Source organism: Choristoneura fumiferana, chromosome 22 (assembly GCF_025370935.1).
Source record: "Choristoneura fumiferana chromosome 22, NRCan_CFum_1, whole genome shotgun sequence".
In the NCBI taxonomy this organism is placed as follows: Eukaryota; Metazoa; Arthropoda; class Insecta; order Lepidoptera; family Tortricidae; genus Choristoneura; species Choristoneura fumiferana.
Window position 1 is genome coordinate 10,895,865 of NC_133493.1, and position 20,044 is coordinate 10,915,908.

Below are 20,044 nucleotides of genomic sequence, written 5' to 3' on the forward strand. Positions count from 1 at the left end.
GCTAGAAGAGAAGACGATTAAGCCTGGGTTCCACTACTGCGAGCAGAGCGCACTCCTTAATGACTTGGTTTAACTTACATCGACAAACTTCATAGAGGTCTGGTGTAAGTACTTTCATGCAGCCGATCGTTGCCGGACTTGCGGTGTTGTATGGCTTGCAATGAATGTGTGTACATGCACCGGACACTTGTCCGGCGACTTAGCCATACAAAACCGCAAAGAACAATCCGTTGTCCGGTGAGAACAACGGACGTCTACAAGCGGCCTGATGAGTCTTTCCAGCTACCTTATTACGTCACAATTTTGCATCATCTGACCATGTACTCGTACCTACTCAATAGCTCAGTGCCCTTAGTGTAAGTTTTCGGTTACATAATACGTCTCGATCGCGTTCGCGTTAAAATCTCAATTTGTATGGAAGCACGAACAGCGCCTCTAGCGGAACGTTTGCGATGTTCGTGTTTCCATACAAATTGAGATTTTGACGCGAACGCGATCGAGACGTATTTTGTTACCGAAAACTTACACTAAGGGCACAGCAGGGCTACTACGAAACTCGAAGTTCGTATCGTGCCGTCCCTCTCGCTCTCGTATTAAATAGTATAATTGTCAGAGGGACCGCACGACACGAACTTCGAGTTTCAAGTTTCGTAGTAGCCTTGCTGATTGCTCGTTATCATACGTACTTATCACAGCGTTTTAGTCGTTCTACGTCATAGGGTACTTATCTATCATCGTACACTACTTATAGTAGGGGAGCCCAAGAGGGGATTTCGGGATTTACTAAAGCGCGACAGATTAATATACAGGGGGATACCTTGTACCCGGTTAAGTCCTTCCACCAACTATGAGCCCCATATACATGGCCGCCCGTCAAGGATAAAGGATCAGATTAGTAAAAAAAAAAATCATCACCTGAAATTCCCGAGCGCGTCAGATTAAGGTAGGATGAGTTAGTTACATACTAAAACGTGTGTATTCCACCAATCTGACAATTTGAGAGTGACGTAAAGAAGGGGTAGGGCTAGAAAGTTGTAAAAAAAAAACGTCATCTCGACATTCTCGAGCGTGGTTAATTTTTTTTTTATTTTGAAGGGAATAATTCAAGAATTACGAAAAATATATAATCTGACGGTCACATTGTAATAATGGCTACGAATTTGCGTCACATCCAAATCGTCAGATTATTATATAAGAGCCTTTTTTTAGGATCTCTTAACATCCCCTTAGAAAATCTGACACGCTCGATTATTTATTTTTTTTCATTTTCAACCCTTACGTACGACCACCCCCATCATGGAAACAATCAGATTAACATACGTACATTTTTAAAAATACGTAGGACATGGATGATATCAATATCTGACGCGCTCGAGTATGTCCATGCAACAGTTTTTTTTTACATTTTTGAAAATCTATAACAATTCCCCCCACCGATGAAAAGGTATATATTATATGACATTTTTTTCTTCTTATGATCTAAGCTTCGCAACCCAATAGGTCTCTATGACGCTCGAGTAAATCCCGATTTAGCATCGTGGGCTTCCCTACAATTATTGGCTATACAACTAACGCGTCGACGTGCATTTTATATGAATGTTTGTATCTCTTATACGTAATTGATGTCAAACATTAAAGTGACCTCGTCAGTACTGTAGCTGTAAAGTTTCTAATTATAGAGGTGGTATCTTGTTGCTACGCGTGTCATAAAAACAATATCGTCTGGACGAATTTGTCACGACGTTTTGGGACCAATGAACGATCACACTTCACTGCCTTATCGCTCCAATATTAGCCGCAATTCTCCATTTACGGTTAGATTAAGGTAAAATTAAAAAAAACTTATTGTCTAAACGATGGAATCACAATCAGTTTCAACACTTCTTTCTGTCACAAGGGTAGAAAAGAGATAGTGAAAGCGATCGCGAACGTTAGCGCGTTAGACAATAAGGGTGAAGCCAGACGAGCGTATTTTTTTAACCCCCGACGCAAATAGAGGGGTGTTTTAAGTTTGACCGCTATGTGTCTGTCTGTCTGTCTTTGGCACCGTAGCTCTTAAGCGGGTGGACCGATTTGAATGCGGTTTTTTATTTGAAATCAGATTTTATAGCGATGGTTCTTAGACATGTTTCATCAAAATCGGTTTAGTCGTTTTTGAGATATTGGACTCCCCTTAAATATTGTTTTTTTTTAATGTATTCAATACTCAATAGGTACTTTATTGTAATCCACAATGTACCTACATATGTTATGTAATGATTATAAAACTAATGATTCTGTGAATATTTCATGCGTCTCCCAACAAACATTTTACAGGTGGCCACAACGTGCCAATTTTGACTTTTGGTTGTATAAGCTGGTCGTAAACACGTCGTTATCACATCGATATGACCGAGAAAAGGCCCATTTTATACGAATCTATGTCATAATATAGTCACGTAGCAGTCCTATAAGTCACTGTATCAGTCGTGTAGTGGTCGTATAGAAATCGTGAGACATGGTGTCATGACCAATGTTCATGGAGTTATGGTGTTTATTACCGCTGTTTTACCGCATTTTATCGAATAAAAGTGTTTATCGTGACTTTAATATGGGGTTCTGTTGTAAAGTTATCAGATAAATGTAGTAAATTCAAACTTAAAAACTGCGACGGACAATTACTTTAATCATAGCAAAGTAGAACAGCCATTTTTATATTTTAATTATCTTCTTGTGACATCTTCGAAACTCACGTACGACTAAGTATGTACATTTATCTGTTGGGAAATTAACGCTATCGAGTAATATGCCCTAGTCTTCTCAATATAATGAACGCGCCTTATAAATTCTGTAAATTAAGCTATATTCTTTTCAATGTTTTTAATGAACGTTTTAATAATTACCTTTAAACGTCTTAGGGTTTAAGATACAACCGTAATACAATATCTAAACGACTTTGCATTCTGTGAACTTTTCTTTTGTCAGCCATTTTAACGAAATTAGGGTTAGGTGAAATTTTTATAAATTTCAAATATTATTATCAACGTTACAAAGAAAAGCTGTGTCACTAAAGTTATATACGTAATAAATAGTAGCATAAAAGTGTTCAAATCGGCTTATTATAATCTTAAAAAAGTGTAATTTATCACTTTTATACGATCGTCACGTAAAAGTAGTAGTCCTCGGGAATCTAATACGACAAATGTTAGTGTAAAAGACGTATAGACGTTATCAAGATGACAACTGGTTATACCACTAAAAGTTGTATAATAGTCATGTAAAACAGTCGTATAGAAGTTTATGCGATGTTCATATTGGACTACAAATTAACTTAGAATTGTATAAGAGTGCAATTTATGACTTTTACACGATCGTCACGTAAAAGTATTTCTTATGACTATAACACAATAAATGTTGGTGTTAAAGTCGTATAGACTTTACTAAGCCAACATCTCCGGTTATACCGCTAAAAGTTGTGTAAATGTCATATAAGACGTCGCATAGAAGTCTATACGATGTCAATATACGACTAAAAATCGACTCAACATTTTATAAGAGTGCAATATATTACTCTTATGCGATCCTCACGTAATAGTAGTTTTCACGGCTCTAATACGATAAATACCGGTGTAAAAGTCATATAGACGTTATTACGACGACAGCACTAGTTATACAACTAAAAGTTGTGTAACAGTCATATAAACGGTCGTATAAAAGTCTATACGATGTCTATATACGACTACAAATTGACTCTAAATTTTATAAGAGTGCAATATATTACTCTTACACGATCGTCACGTAATAGTAGTTTTCGCGGCTCTAATACGATAAATACCGGTGTAAAAGTCATATAGACGTTATTAAGACGACATCACTAGTTATACGACTAAAAGTTGTGTATTGGTGATATAAAACAGTCGTATAGAAGTTTATACGATTTCTATATACGACTACAAGTTGTATAATGATAAGAGACCCATAGTCATATTACACGCTAAATTTACTTCTAAACGATGTTTATAGCATTATGAGTCGCATAACTTACACAAATACGACTAAAATGTTTGTTGGACCTGTTGCCGTTATTAATATCAAGCAAAAAACGGCAAAACAATCACGTTTGTTGTATGGGAGCCCCCTTAAATATTTATTTTGTTCTGTTTTTAGTATTTGTTGTTAATAACAACAACTTGTTATAGCGGCCTAACTATTAGATACGACTCAAGAGATAGAACCTGTGACAGACGGACGGACAGACAGACGCGGAGTCTCAGTAATAGGGTTCCGTTGGCGCCATTGGGTACGGAACCCTAAAAACTTAGATACTCCCTCAAGTAGAACATCGTATGATTATCACCCAAATAAGATCAACTCTCGCTTAAGTTGATAACATTGTTTCTTAGATACGCACAAGATGATTGGCTGAAACGCTCACATTTGAATTCACGTGAGCTGTTTTGAGAACTAGGTAGGTCTGTTTGTTTGTTGTTGTTATTGCACTAACGGTTCTGTAAATAGGCGATGCATGAATCACAAAACTGACAGTGTTTTGAAAGGGTCCTAGCTTTTCGCCGAAAATATTTTTTCATCACACTTGCTCGTAAACAGTGTCATAACATGCAGGCTACCTTGGTTGCAACCCCCCAAATAAAACCCTCGACCTTAATGTGCTTGTCATGAAGCCCGTGGTCGGTAAATGAGTCATTGCGCGTACTAATTTTCTTGTCATAAAGCCCAAGGTCGGTAAATGAATCAGTGCCCGTACTGATGGTGCTGCGCATGGCGTAGCAGCAGGACCACATGCACACGCGGCTCACGCTCATGCTGAGGGAGGGGGAGGGCGGCGCTGCCAAGAGCGCAGCGTAAGGTATCGCCAATATTTGGAACAATTATATTGTTTCTTTTAGAAATAAAAAAATTACTCGCAAATGTGATGAAAAACATTGTATGTCGCACGGGCGGTACTAGAATTACGAACATCGACTCATTAAAGCCCTCAGTCTTCGACTTCGGGCTTCTAATAGACTCTCGTTCGTAATTCCTTATTTACCGCCCTTAAGACACAATGTACCTACTATTCCCCAAATGATTGATTTATCAACTGTTTCATATGGACGTAGCATTTTTTTCTAAAACTGTGACCTATTCAGGATTAGCCCAGGTGCCGTAGCCCTGAATCATCCCATCATCATCCCAGCCTATATAGGTAAGTACGTCTCACTGCTGAGCACAGGCTTCCTCTCAGAATGTGAGGGCTTGGGCTGTAGTCCCCACCCGGGCCCAGTGCGGATTGGGAACTTTCACACGCGATTAAATTGCTTCGTAGGTGTGTGCAGGTTGATGTTTTCCTTCACCGTAAAGCTCGTGGTAAGTAAATTTCAAATGTAATTAATTTGTAAAAACTCAGAGGTGCGAGCCGGGGTTTTGAAAGAAAGAGAAAATACATTTATTTAACGCCATAAAAACAAACAAAGAACAAATAATAAGCAGCAGTACTTGCACTGTTGTGTTTCGGCGTGGAGAGTAAGACAGCCGGTGAAATTACTGGCACTTGAGGTATCCCATCTTAGGCCTCTAGGTTGGCAACGCATCTGCAATACCCCTGGTGTTGCAGATGTTTATGGGCGGTAGTGCTCTCTTACCATCAGAAGACCCACTTGCTCGGTTGCCATCCAGTCGAATAAAAAAAAATACAAGACATACATGACGCTAAGCACGTCGTAACGTGGGTTTGAACCACGTTTGAACCCACGATCCTCTGCTTGAGAGGCCATAGAACAAACCACTAGGTCATCCGACTCTGGGAGCGCAATAAGGAACCTTCACCTTACTTAAGTCGTTGACACACACAAATGACTATGACACATTACAATATCGTCTAAGTTAAGAGGAGCCAATGAAATGTACGTAGCAATTCGTACACAACAACAATAGGTGCATTTTAAAAATAACAACTAAAGCATATTTTTATGTCCTATCTTTTACGAGTATATCGTTTATTTAGTTTGTCCTATGTTTGTTTATTTACCTACCTACCTTTCAACCTTTTGGTTTTAACGGCATAAGTAACTAATACTTTTCGTTCATCAAAGTTTCACGGCACACCAGTAAAAAATAGCCAAGTGGCGAGTCGGACTGGCGCGTAGAGGGTTCCAGTTCCAGCCACACCGGTTGGAATAGTCTACCTTGGAAAGTAAGTAGTACCTAAAACATAATTCAGGTCTGAAATATGTTCTAAATTACTTCTTAAGCTTAATATTTCTGAAGGAAATAAAAGGGGTGTGGCAATAAGGTGGCAATAGTGGCGTGACTTTTTGACGTAATAATTTAAAAAATACACCTACAGTCGCGTGAAAATGGGTCACAAATAGTTACAATAAAAATAGCTCCAATCGTAGCAGCAGGGCTATTACGAAACTCGAAACTCGAAGTTCCCGTTCGTCCCTCTGACGCTTATGCTATTCAATACGAGAGCGAGAGGGACGGTACGATACGAACTTCGAGTTTCGAGTTTCATAGTAGCCCTACAGTTGAGCGTTCACGTTTAATTATGTAGGTATGCCAAATTCCGAGATTTTTATTTACATTCACGCCTTGTAATCTGTGATTCACGCTATCTTACTTATAGAGAGGTCTACCTGTGAACCTGCACGTAGACAAACAAACCAACAATACCGCGCCTTCAAATTTGTGAAGGTCATGGCGATGTTTCTGTGTCAGCCAATGTCGATTAGACTTTAAATTAAAAAGCAATTCAAAAAATGCTCTATTGTTTATTACTAATCGAGAAGGGTCTGTAAGCGGCGTGGAGCTGGCGCTGCCAAGAGCGTAGTCAGCGGTATCGGACATTAAAAAAAAATATTACAAATATACAATTTAACTCGCAATTAATGTGATGAAAAACATTGCATGTCGCACGGGCGGTATTAGAATTACGGACAACGACTCATTAAAGCCCTCAGTCTTCGACTTCGGGATTCTAATAGACTCTCGTTCGTAATTCCTTATTTACCGCCCTAAGACACAATGTACTATTAACGTTTCATTTGGCCAGATTTGGACAGTTTCATTTATTCTGAAACTAAATGTTTCAGGGTAAATAATATTTATGTAGTCGACGCCCCAGTCTAGTCATCGTAGTGATGCGGAAATAAAATTTTGGAACGGTTACAAAACCCGATCATACGATGTTTTGTTTACTTACAGTGGCGTGTTTTCATTGAGTCGCTCAGGAGGTGTGGCTAAAAGCGTCACGTAACGCAGCCCCGTGTTAGCAAACATGTTTTGATAAACGTATAAAACTTGTTGATACTTTAACCGGTTCCTCAGTACTTACCCAAAACTCACGGAAGAACGTACTCACATTGCTACAGCAATTTTTTTAAACAGACAATATTTCGAACTTTGAACTAAGTGAAAAAGGAAAGTGAACGAAAGTGAAGTGAGCGGTGTTTGGTGCGGTCGTTTGTGATTGGCAGCACTGTTATCGTCCGATTTTACGTCATTCACGAACATCTGTCATTGATTTATTTATATTTTCGCCAAGGTTTTACGCAAATAAATAATATATACATTTGCTTCGGCTGTGATACTGAGCTGCTTGTGAGAACGTGATTTCCAATCATCGAGATAGTTCTTTGTACTGTAAAAGTGTAATAATATCGATAGTTTGAACAACGGGCGGCGGACGCTGTTTACTCGCTCAAGATTTTGCTCAAAATCTTCAATAAAGATACAGAATAAAGTGTTTTCGTGAATAAATAAAGAAACCAGACAATATTTTAAGAGAGTCTTAACTTCTTAAAGCGTCGAAAATGTCTTCGCTAGGCAGTCAGTGGAGGATCATAAGACACTACCTGTCTATGACAAACTTGCACACAGAAGTTGAGAAATTGGTTCAGAAAATGAAACCAGCTTCGCCTGAACAGTGGGACAGTAAGTACAAACATTTCCTATATATTTGACTATGTGCTTGTTTTTAATTTTACGTTAAAAAGGTTATTTTCGCCCATGTATATGTTACTATCCAAACTATTTTTATTTTATTTATTTAATAAAGCCTTAAATTGTATGTATAAGGTACGTGCTGATGTTATGCAATACAGATAGAATCAATACAATTTTACCCAGTGGGTGTAGCTAGAACTACGCCATCAATTATTTTAAATTGATGTTATTAGGGCAACATACATTGAGTAAATGATTCCTTCAGCCTCCAAAGAGGACAATGACTCCAGCTGTTCGTTTAAATAAAAGCCACATTAAATTAATTCTTTTGTTTAAAAGTTGCAATGTTTTCCTACACTTAGACCAATGAATATTTATATTTGTCTGTCTATACCTGTAATTTGTTTTGTAGTGTGCTATTTTCTAGGAACTCTATTCTGTCAGCTTAGAACATAATTATCTTCACATACAAATTAGGCCTGATTGAGGTGAAATGCAAGCCTATTTGCATTAAAAAATGTCCTTGCCATAGATACCAACTTCCATACTTAAAAATAGCAATTTTGTTTTTTTTTTTGTTGCATTAGTTAGGTAAATATCTAACAGGTAACTCACCTTTCAGTAAAGTAGTTCAAGTGTCACACAGTTTTAAAATCTTAGTTTTTTTTCAAAGAACTGTCCTTTTATGAATTACAGATCTAATAAGAAAATTTGAAAAAGCTGTTACTGCTCGACTATCCACAACAGTAAAAGAAATTGACACAACCACAGAACCGAAAGCGATTACTGGCAACAATACAACATTAGAAAAGACTGTAGAAAAAGAAAAAATAAAAACACAGATTCAAGATGAAAAAGTTACCCAGGAAGGTTTGTCTGTTGGTTCAGAGGCTAAAGAAATTACAATGGAAAGCCTGTGGCAGGGTTTGAAGCTTAAAAAAGACACTCACTTTGGAAAAATATCAGAAAGCGGTTGGAAATCAAATAAACCTATTGTTACTAAGGTGAGTGCTTTATTTTTTTCATGTTTCTAGAAAGTGGCAACACTTAGAGTATATGATCCTAAGGCAAAGGTTATGGGTTTGATCCATGTGTATGAGTATGTGTGTTGAACATATTATGTAGAAGTCCATATAACAAAAACAATCTTCTAGAATAATTGTAATACTTTTCAAACAAAGAATATAAACATCCTAATAAACGGGAATCAGCTGATATTAGATAAAAATAATCTGTGCTTATATTTACTAGGGGGTCAATGCTTATCTATTGCTTTAGATAAACTTTGATGGCCTTATTATTTGGCTTATTTTTGGGAACGATAAGTGATAAAGTTTATCAGGATTTCTTTGTTTTTCTCATGTTATACTCATGTTTGCATTTAGTTGTAAACACAATATTGACATTGTTTCACAGCAGTTCAATTTAAACTGGGGTTGCCACTCGCCAATCAGTCTCTTTTGCTTTTACCAGGCCATGTCCTAAGGTCCTTGCAGGAGTATCCTTGGACTTTATAGGGCCCTAATAAGATTATTTATTTTGAAATTTACATGCTGTTGAAATCCTGCTATACTCTGTTCCTGCATCCTATTTTTGAAACAAATTGTCCTTGTTTTTCCAACTTCAAATTCCAGTTTTTTGAGATTGTTGTTGGCAATCCAACAACCACTAACCAAAAAGAAAATAAATTTATTTACCAAAACCATTTACTAACCAATAGGCAGTCTTTCCCATTTAAACTGTGTACATTGCTGTTGATGACTGATCACTTATTAATTCATGGACCAACAGGTAGCTCAGTGATTAGAGAACTTGACTATAAAGCTTGAGGTCCCAGGTTCGATCCCCGGTCAGAACAGACATTTGTCTAAGTTTAGTTGTTTAAGTGGACAGGACTAGTGTTTAAGTAAACAATAACAGTATCAGTATGTTTATCTAATGCCTAGTATCCATAATACAAGCTTTGCTTACTTTAGGACTAGGTCAATGAGGGCTATCGTTTTTTGTCTCACTAGATGGCGCACTGTTGCATGAGGTTTTTAAGTATGGCTTTCAAATCATATTTAATACACCTTAAAACCGTACCATAAAAATATTGAGCATGCCACAGTGTTGCATAGTCCCCGTTTTGTTCGGAAAAAAAGGAGGACAAAGGTTTCCGAAAGACAAAACTGTCTCAAAACACAGACATTCATTGCCCCGGTACGCATATTTGCCATAATCAATTTCAGATATTGCAAAATATTCACAAAATTATTCTAATTATAAATAAACCCGCGTAGCTCACCCAAAAACTAAGAGATTTGTCATTTCGGATACCTCACGCTACACTAGCGCCTCTAGTGGCGAATTCATACGTGATAGCCCTCATTGGAGTCATGTGTAACAATATGGCCCAGTAATGTAAAAAAGTTAAAAGAAAAACAAAGTTGAGATGAAATGATGAAAGTTGCATAATTTTCCTAACAGCATAGTGGAGACTTACAATCTGTCGCACGCATTTCAGTCATGTTGATATAACATTCACAGCGCACATGACAGATAGATAAAGATGATATGGCTCTATGTAAACCTACTTTAAATTCTTGACACTATCTGCAGCATTACTTTTTTCAAAGAAACATTATGTTTTATTATAAGTTTTTCTTAAATATGTCAGTTTAGATTCAGCCTTCTTTTCTATGCGGCCGGGAATGTGTTTTGGCAATGGTGCAGCGGGCCGCTGCGTTGATTGTGTCTGGCATAAAAATTACACCTACATTTTGTCTTTTTACCAGCACTTCCCAAATACCACCTAAATCAGGACCAAATCGCGAACAAAACACAAACGCGTACAAATGAGATCTAGTTTAAATTTTGAACACATGTTTAGTTAATGGAATAAAAAGCTTTTCTATTCAATATCATTTTATGACCCCGTGTGGTGTCGGGTTTAGAATTACAGCTCAGTCAGTGTGTGTGATGAATTATGATGATTTGTACGCGATTTTGTCCTGATTTAGGTGGTATTTGGGAAGTAGCAGTAAAAAGACAAAAGGGTCTTGGTCTAGCCGCGAAGGGATTACGTAGATTGTGTAGGTATAGTTGGTCTAGATCATACATTTCCAACCTTCTATTGTCTGTTACTTAATTGCCTTAAGTTAACACATTGTAAATTTGTCTGAGCATTACCTCATAAGGAGCCAATACCTGTCATTGTGGTTAACAAATGCTTCCATACATTGATCGACGTTCTAATAACTATACCGTATTAAAGGCATAACAAGTCTTTGACTCCAGAATTCGGATCCCTCCTCGCTCCTACAGGCAAATAATACTAACTCTAAATTTCCAGACTTCAATCCATTCTCGGACGGCATACGTGATATCGGCACTCGTGACCGCGGAAACGACGGAATGTCTGATGAAAAGGACGGAGCATTTCATTGATCACCTAAAGCAGTACCCTGAGTCCAGGGATTATGCTATCAAAGTACGTAGAACCATGAGAGCAGCATTATAAAAAAAACATTTTTCAATACAAGGTTTTTTGCTCACTGTGCTTGCATTCCATAAATTACGACTTGCATGATTGTTAAAAGTCATAATGTAATCTTTGTCATAATTCTTAATGTATTGTTATAATATCTTTTTTGTGAATCCATTCATTGTTCAGAATTGTTATAAATCAAACCTTACCTAACCTATAGAGTTGTAAATTTTACGATTTCGGCGGAGAAAAAATTACATTATGACTGACAAAAATTATAATAAACTTAACATTATGAATTTCAAATATTATGCGACCAGATACACACTCGTTTTTATTGCATAATGAATAAACTAAACTATGCCCTCTTAGTAAACGTAATTCCAGGAGTCAAAATTGGCAGGAGGGTGCGAGGACTGTTCCCGAGAAACATCGCATGTTTAAGAGTAAAAGCAAAAAGGTGTTATGTTAATCATCTGCCACGGCTACCTATTTATTGAAAAAGTAGCAGAGTAAAACCTAATTTAGTAATCAAATCCAGAAAGTAAACCTCTTTTTTTAAAGCTTTTAACCCACCCTTCCAAGAATAGGCGGCAGGTTTTTGGCAGAAAGTCAACTTTTAAAATTCCGCATTTCATTGACTTAGCAAGTAAACAGTTAAACTATAACAAATAGGACCTTGAACTGATTCGCAACAAATTTTTTTCAATATGTTTTTTAGCTCGGGCTGCAGCCTTTTGGAGGCAATTTTTTGAATAATTAATTTATTTATTTAACAATATCTTTTTTGAATCCATTCATTGTTAAGAGTTGTTATAAATCAACCTTACCTAACCTATAGAGTTGTAAATTTACGATTTCGGCGGAGAAAAATTATATTATAACTGATTATAATAAACTTAACATTATGAATTTCAAATATTATGCGACCAGATACACACTCGTTTTTATTGCATAATGAATAAACTAAACTATGCCCTCTTACCTAAATGTTTCCACCTCAATTTTTTTAGGAGGGTGCGGTGCGAGCCCTCCTCAGAGTGCAAAGAAGACTGAATAACGAGGAACCGATCGCTAAAGAAACAGTCGGCATTGTGAAAGAGGTAAAAGCAAATATACCTACTGTGTGTACAGTTACCTGCTTTATTATCTGCCACGGGCTACCGGCCGTAGAAAAAGTAGTAGAGTCGAACCTTGCATTTAAAGCCCTATGATCAGAGGAGGCGGATTTATGTTTTTTAGGAGTGTAGGCCACTTTATATCCGCCGCCCTATGCTTCTAAAATAATTTTGAAATCTGCCGCCCCTAGCCGTTGCGCCCCAGGCCGGGCCTATACGGCCTATTGACAAATCCAGGACTGATCAGAGGCACTATTAATCACAAACTATTGACTCTTTTAATTCTGGCAGCGTTTTTGGAATACCCCATTGCCAAGAATAGGCCGCAAGAAATTTGGCTGAAAGTCAACCTTTCAACAAATATAACACTATTGCAATTACTTAACCGCAAATACAAAACAAACTTTAAACTATAAGTTAAAGGGTCATACTGAAAACTGCGGCTTGCCGTAGCAATATGCTGAGTAGGGCCCTTTTTGCTTCTTTTGGCACAATATATCTTTTTTAAATTAATTTTACTGTATGTAACATTGAATTTTCGCAAATTTTATTCTTCCTTTATAACTAAAAACCTTTCTCCCCAGGCTTTGGCCCTCATGGGGTACACGGGCCCCACGAAGGGCCCCGGGCCCAACATCCTGTCCATTGACGGCGGCGGCATCAGGGGCCTCATTGCCATAGAAGTCCTGAGACACTTGGAGAAGCTGACCGGAAGGAGAGTGCAGGATATGTTCGATTACATCATCGGAGTCAGCACTGGGGCCATTATTGCTGCTGTTATTGGTAAGTTACATTCGAATAAAATTGGTTCCATAAAAATAAAGAAATTTTTTAACAAAAAAGTAAAACCGACTCCAAAAAAATAACGGAAAATGAAAGAAAAAAAAACCTTAAAATATTTTAAAGAACAACCAGCATAGAAAATAGCGTGGCTTTACAATGATCAACTTCAAAAATTGACATTTGCAATAAAACACTTAGAAAAGCATTGAACAGAAAAGTTGCACTTTGCTCCCTCTCGTCAGGGAGGAAAAGTTACTTTTCTGAAGGAGAGGTGTGAAAAAATATTTTCAAGGGTTTTGTAGTCGGTTGGCTTATGTTACGTTACGATGAGGCTTACAAAACTGAATTACATGTTTTTTTTTTTCAGGCGGCGGTGTTGGTACGCTAGAAACGGCAAATCAGATGTATATGACTCTCTCTAAAGAAATGTTCGGGAATACTTCTCTCATTGGAGGTAATAGCATCAAATGATTGTAGTAAACACTAGGTGCACTGACGACATTGAGAGTTGCGGGCAGCCGGAGGATGCAAGTGGCGAGTTGTAGTTCATTGTGGCGTTTTAAGGAGGAGGCTTTGTTCAGCAGTTGACGGCTGATGATGATGATGATTGTATTCATATTTACTAAGCTTTTTAGAGCGTTTATACCTGCTGAGCTGGCAACGTTGCATTTTTGTTAGTTTTTCTCGATTATTCCATAAAAATTGAATGAAAATTAAAAATGTTTTCTGATAGAACAGTTCTTTCACGCCGTATGTTTTTATTTGTTTATCTTTTGTAGTAAATTTACTGCTAGTTATAGCATCGTGATGCGTACTTTATAAAGAACAATTAACACTAAGAATAACGGCAGAATGTACTTTATAAAACACAAATAGGGTGCTTTATTTGTTTATTGATAAATGACAAAATATGAGTTTTGAAATATTGTCACTACTTTTGAAAAGTTTATCTTAGAATCGATAATGTTTCTGAGTGAACTTTAGTCCCATTATTTTAAGGATCAATTTTGTTAGCGTACGGATTTAAGATACGAGGTTTTTTTCAAAGTGTGACGATATATCACGCTGAGATGTTATAACCCCCACTATCAAATTTATATTGAGGAAGTAGTGTAAACATACAAGAATTGAATAAAAATCTTAACTTAGGTTTTAACCACTCTATATCAATTATTAATTCTCAATACGACCTTCACGCTAACGTGATAGGTACTGAGGCTGACTGAAGTACCATGTCAAATACGAATGTTTCCGAGAAAATACAATGGGACTAAGTATTCTCTACATCTGCGCCATGTAGTGTAAAAAAAAAGGTATATAATAATAGTAATATAATAATATAATAAAAGATCCAACACTCACAAACAACAAATGCCGCAGATGCCATAACCAATCGGAAACCATACAACACATAACCGGAGCATGCACAACGCTAACACAAACAGACTACACACACAGACACAATCAAATCGCAAACATCATCCACCAAAACCTGGCACACAAACATAGACTTATACAAGACACACACACCCCATACTACAAATACACACCGCAGGTAGTACTTGAGAATACAACACACAAATTATACTACGACCGCGCCATACTCACAGATCGTACTATCCACTATAATAGACCTGACATCACATTAATAGATAAAATAAACAAAACTACATACCTTATAGACATCTCAATCCCTAACACACACAATTTACAAAAGACCATCACGGAAAAAATAACAAAATACGCAGACCTAAAAGACAAAGTTGCTAGACTATGAAGACAGGAGAAAGTGTACGTAGTTCCAATAGTCCTATCTACAACAGGCGTCATCCCAAACCACCTACACCACAGTTTAAAATTATTAGGCATAAAATCACACGTTTACACAATTTTACAAAAAGCCGCAATACTTAATACATGCAGAATAGTGAGAAAGTTCATGCAACTAGACCCTGAAAATAGCCCTCAGCAATCTTCTTAAAAAATATTTATTCTACAACTCTTGCTACATTTACTTGGTGGATAACCCGTAAATGTAGTTAATACCAGCCTAGAGCTGAGAAAAAGCAATCCTTCGAAAATAATAATAATATTTATCTTGTTTTTAGGCACTTCTAGATTAGTATGGACGCATTCATACTACGACACAGATGCCTGGGAGAAACTACTGCAGAAAAATCTGGGAGATTGTACTCTTACGGAATGCAATAGACATGATACACCTAAGGTTAGTTAAGTATATTCAGGGAGCGAAACTTTGATGCCGGTGACAGCCGTATGACGTCAAGTTTCATACAGTGTTTTTATCTAGATTATAGATAATCACTAACAACGTATTGGCCTCTTTGGTTTACGGATATTTTATTGACACTTGAGACGGCCAGTACTTATAAATGTCACTATTAGTGGTTATATGCTCTTTGATTCCAGTATTCCCACGGGATAGTTGTTCTTAACACAACACCTCAATGAAGATTACGATATAAATTTTTGGGATTTCCCACGGTAATTTTGTAAAATCCCGGAATTTCAATTGTAACTACCGGATCGAATAGTTTACGCGTGCGAAGCCGCGGGTAAACTCTAGTATGTATATAAATCTCATAATTTGTGGAATATAATTATAAATGTCCAACAGATGGCGCTAGTGTCGTGCGTGGTGAACGCGGGCTCGAAGCTGTCCCCGTACCTGTTCCGGTCGTACGAGTGTCCGTTCCGCGTGCGGTCCGTGTTCCCGGGCACGGCGCGCGCGCGCCTCTGGCACGCCGTGCGCGCCTCCGCCGCCGCGCCGACATACTTCAACGAGTTCCGGCTGGACAACTTGCTGCATCAGGTGACTACCGGGAACTGCTCTTGAGAGATATGTAGAGGATACTACTTCATTTGTCGTAGCCAGTCACACGGACACTAAAAGGAACACAAACGCGCCACCTAGCGGCGTAGACCATACTTCTTCCTTTTCGCGCGCTTCGACGCCGAACAGTAAGGATGTCGTCACGGAAATGTCCTACGTTTCGCTTTTAATTAATACCACAGATATAGATTACAGTAGATAACGCAAACACCTCAATCTGTATGAAAACCAACCGTGTCGCTTTTTTATATCTACTGTGACGTCTCAAGAGCGAATTAGCGATGTGAATTCCCCGATGTCCGCCCAAAATCGATTCTAATGCGCCGCCCGCCCGCGCCGTGGGGCTCGAGACAGTCACTAGTCATGATTAGTGAGTTAGCGGTCAGTCTTTATATGGGGCCAACCCCGACTTTTGGTCGAGGTTCGGACACGCGAAGTATGCATTTGCGTAATCTAGTGTAATCTATATCTGTGATTAATACCTATCGACTTAAAAGGCATATTTATGTGAGTCCGGTGACAATAGGTACATAATTCTAGTTGTCTGGCCAGGACCGCCTCCACAGGACGGAAGTCTTCGACGGTTAATGGCATCGACTTGAAATTTGGTACGCAAATGTTATTTGAATAACAATGCAAGTACAGTCAACAGAAAGTAGAGGCAGCAAAAAGCTATTTTTTTTGTTAACACAAACTTATAACACGGTTTTTTTTTTGTTAGCCTGTTAAAGTGTCCCATTGCTGGGAAAAGGCCTCCCCTTCTTTCTGCCATTCGTTCCTGACGAGAGCATGCTGCCACTCTATTTGATATGCGTCCAAGTCGTCCCGCCATCTCCTCTTCGGTCTGCCTCTGTTACGATGTCCATCCCACGGAACCCAATGGGTACAGCGCGATTACTTGGAGTTAACACTTGACAGATGGGCGTGCCTTCAGTGTTTTTGTGTTCTTGACCATCAGTGGTGTAGCGGTATAGCACGCGGTACGGAATACCGAGGACCTGGGTTCGATTCCCAGTGATGGTCTTATTCTTCTGGTTTTTCTGTGCATCTATATTTCAGTTTGTATTTTCAATTTAGGTTTTACGGGATGACCGTAAAAGTAAAAATTTGGAATTGAAATAAAAAATACAAAAAGATTCCAAAAAACCAATCTCAATTTTCAACTTTCGACTTCACACAGATAAAAAAGTTTTTACATAATCTGTTAACGTGGGTAGCGGTATACTAAAAATGGCTTTATTTGTATCACGTCAAAGTTGAAAATTGACTGAAGGCGCGCCCATCTGTCAAGTGTTAACTCCAAGTAATCGTATTGTAGTAATTTGGTTCTTAATTCTATATTTTCTCTTTGTTCCCAGGACGGAGGTATAATGGTAAACAACCCAACCGGAGTCGGGCTGCACGAAGCAAAGCTGTTATTTGGTGCGAATGCACTCAAAAACGGTACCGTGATCTCAGTTGGGACAGGGAAATCGTTGAACAAGCATCTGGATTATCAACTGTTTACCAAAGGGTTGCAGAAAGAAGCACCTGGTACCAGTTGGAAGGACAAGTTCAACAAGATATTGGATTCTGCTACGGACACTGAGGGTTCGTTATATAAATTTCTTATAGTTGGAATGTGTTTGTCATGAACCAATAGAAACGCTTCATTTACCTATTCTCGCTCAGCACATCTCTGGTGGGAACAGCTCGGCGGAGCGAGGTTAGGTAAATGGGAACGCAACCTTAAAGTTGGGTTCCGTTCGCGATCCATAACATCGTAAGCCATAATGTAATGTTAAAGTTTGTCATAACTCATAATGATCTTTTCCCATTGCTCTTTTTTCTTCTGAAGTCATAAAAATTTGAGGGACTTTGAAATGGCCTTTCTGTAGAACTCTTTAGGTTTGGTTAGGTATATTTTATAACAATCAATTGTTCATAGTTTTCAAGGTATGCTGTTAATGGGTCGATCAATTGGTGTCAATTTTTCTAAGATCTAATCACCTATTACAAGCTTTTATTTAACTTGCAATGTATGTTTGTATGTATTTTATGTACGGGTCAATTCTTGCAAGTGAAATTTGACGCGCTTCCAGTGGTCAGATTGACTCTAAATTTAGCATACATATGTAAATCTGGTGACAATATACTAATCTGGTAGTGACATCGTGTTGGTCCGGCCAGGATCGTCTCCGTAGGATGGACCTCCTCAACAGTTAATTGTATTGACTTGAAATTTGGTACGGATATGTAGCTTGGATGCAGGTACAGTTAGCATAAATTAAAGTCAGCAAAAAAAGCTTGTATTAAAAATGTAATTTTTAACCTTTTTTCTTCACCAGGTACGCATCTAGTCCTCAACGACTTGCTATCACCAGGAAGCTATTACCGTTTCAATCCTCCCCTCATGGACGAATGTGCGATGGACGAGATCAATCCAGAAAAGCTAAACAACTTAGTAATAGACACCCAGGCTTACATAAGAAGAAACCAGCATAAATTCGAACAGGCAGCCGCTATGTTGGTGAGAAAACGAAGCGTTGCACAGAAGGTAATGGATTTCATTGATTATCAGAGCCAAATCATGGGTGTGGTTCAGAGCAAATGACGTATGATCACTCAGCAGGATCTTGATACTTGCTGAATGAATGAGTTGAAATTGATGAATTTCCTGACGTATCTGTCATTGGTGTCTTAACTATGTGCTTAGTTAGCTAAAAGGGATGTGTATATCTATTGACCTACACCCAAACAGACCTTTGTGAATATCTATTGATCTACACCCAAACAGACCTTTGTGAATTTGTAAAACGGCAGCTTAACCTTTTAACCTTTTTACAAGGTGCAAGGAGACTTTAACCTTTTGCGATGGACGTAGATTACAGTCATTGAAATGCATTCATCCCGTCGCTTTTTAACATGTAGTTTATCGCAACGAATAGATACTCCTATTACTAGATAATCGTATCTATAATTCAAAAGTTGCTTTAAAAAAATAAGGCTCTTAAATGCAGCTGTTTTACTACTTACTAATGAGTACTTAGACTGTGAAGGTCTATTACTATAACTAAAATTAAATATTAGAAACTGAAATACAAATATTAGTCAAATTTCAATTGCATGATTAGTATTGATTAGTATTTGAACCTGCCTTGTTTCTTAACCCGTGACGTAAATTTTACTGATCCAAGCTGGTGTTTTAACCAGGTTAAAATACAGGTGTAGGTTAAAATGCTACTCATGCCTTTAAGTTCTTAAAATATTTGAGTTGTTCGCACAGAGGTTAAGAATGAACGCCTTGTAATATTAATATTATTTGAAAACATTCGAATATTTTTAAATAGGTTAAGAAATCCAGTAAACTGAAAATATTATAATGCTCATTATAAAGCCTTTGTTTACAAATAAAGATACTTTGACTTTGAAAGTTGAAATTTATATGAAAGTAAAAAAAAAATACCTGTTACTTTAACTTTTTGTTTCATTAATACATGTTACACATTTTAATATTTTTTATTAAAAGTCCATTTAGTTTTTAAAAGTAGTTACTGTTAAAAGTATATTGCATTTTTATGAATATAATTAATTGTATAAAGTAGGGTGTATTATTTTTGTAGCGTTATTTACCTTTAGGTAAAATTAGATAAATGTTAAAACAATGACTATGCAGAGTAAATATTTAATTTTGTAGTTGTAGTCAGTATGAGATCTAGTCACTTGTAAAGTTAACCTGCAATATTGAGTAAGGGCCCTCTCTAGCTGGCGCGGGTGCACCTTGCGGGCAAAGCCTGGGGACACGGTGCAAGTACAATCCGTCCAGGCGACGCTTGCAGTTAGCGCTACTCCTACTATGTTTCATATATACTATACTTGGGCGACCGGCTAAAACTCGATAAGTCCCAGTTCAAA

The 20,044-nt window shown here is 37.7% G+C and overlaps 1 protein-coding gene across 1 annotated transcript; it reads left to right on the forward strand.

The window, feature by feature from the left end:
* Positions 1-7,107: 7,107 nt before the first annotated feature.
* LOC141440252 (calcium-independent phospholipase A2-gamma-like) lies at positions 7,108-18,934 on the forward strand. Its single transcript, XM_074104711.1, has 10 exons — positions 7,108-7,914; positions 8,623-8,930; positions 11,261-11,398; positions 12,409-12,498; positions 13,098-13,296; positions 13,664-13,750; positions 15,405-15,523; positions 15,935-16,129; positions 17,509-17,740; positions 18,478-18,934. The coding sequence occupies exons 1-10, from the start codon at positions 7,794-7,796 to the stop codon at positions 18,741-18,743; spliced, it is 1,755 nt and encodes a 584-aa protein (XP_073960812.1). The 5' UTR covers positions 7,108-7,793; the 3' UTR covers positions 18,744-18,934.
* Positions 18,935-20,044: the final 1,110 nt, after the last annotated feature.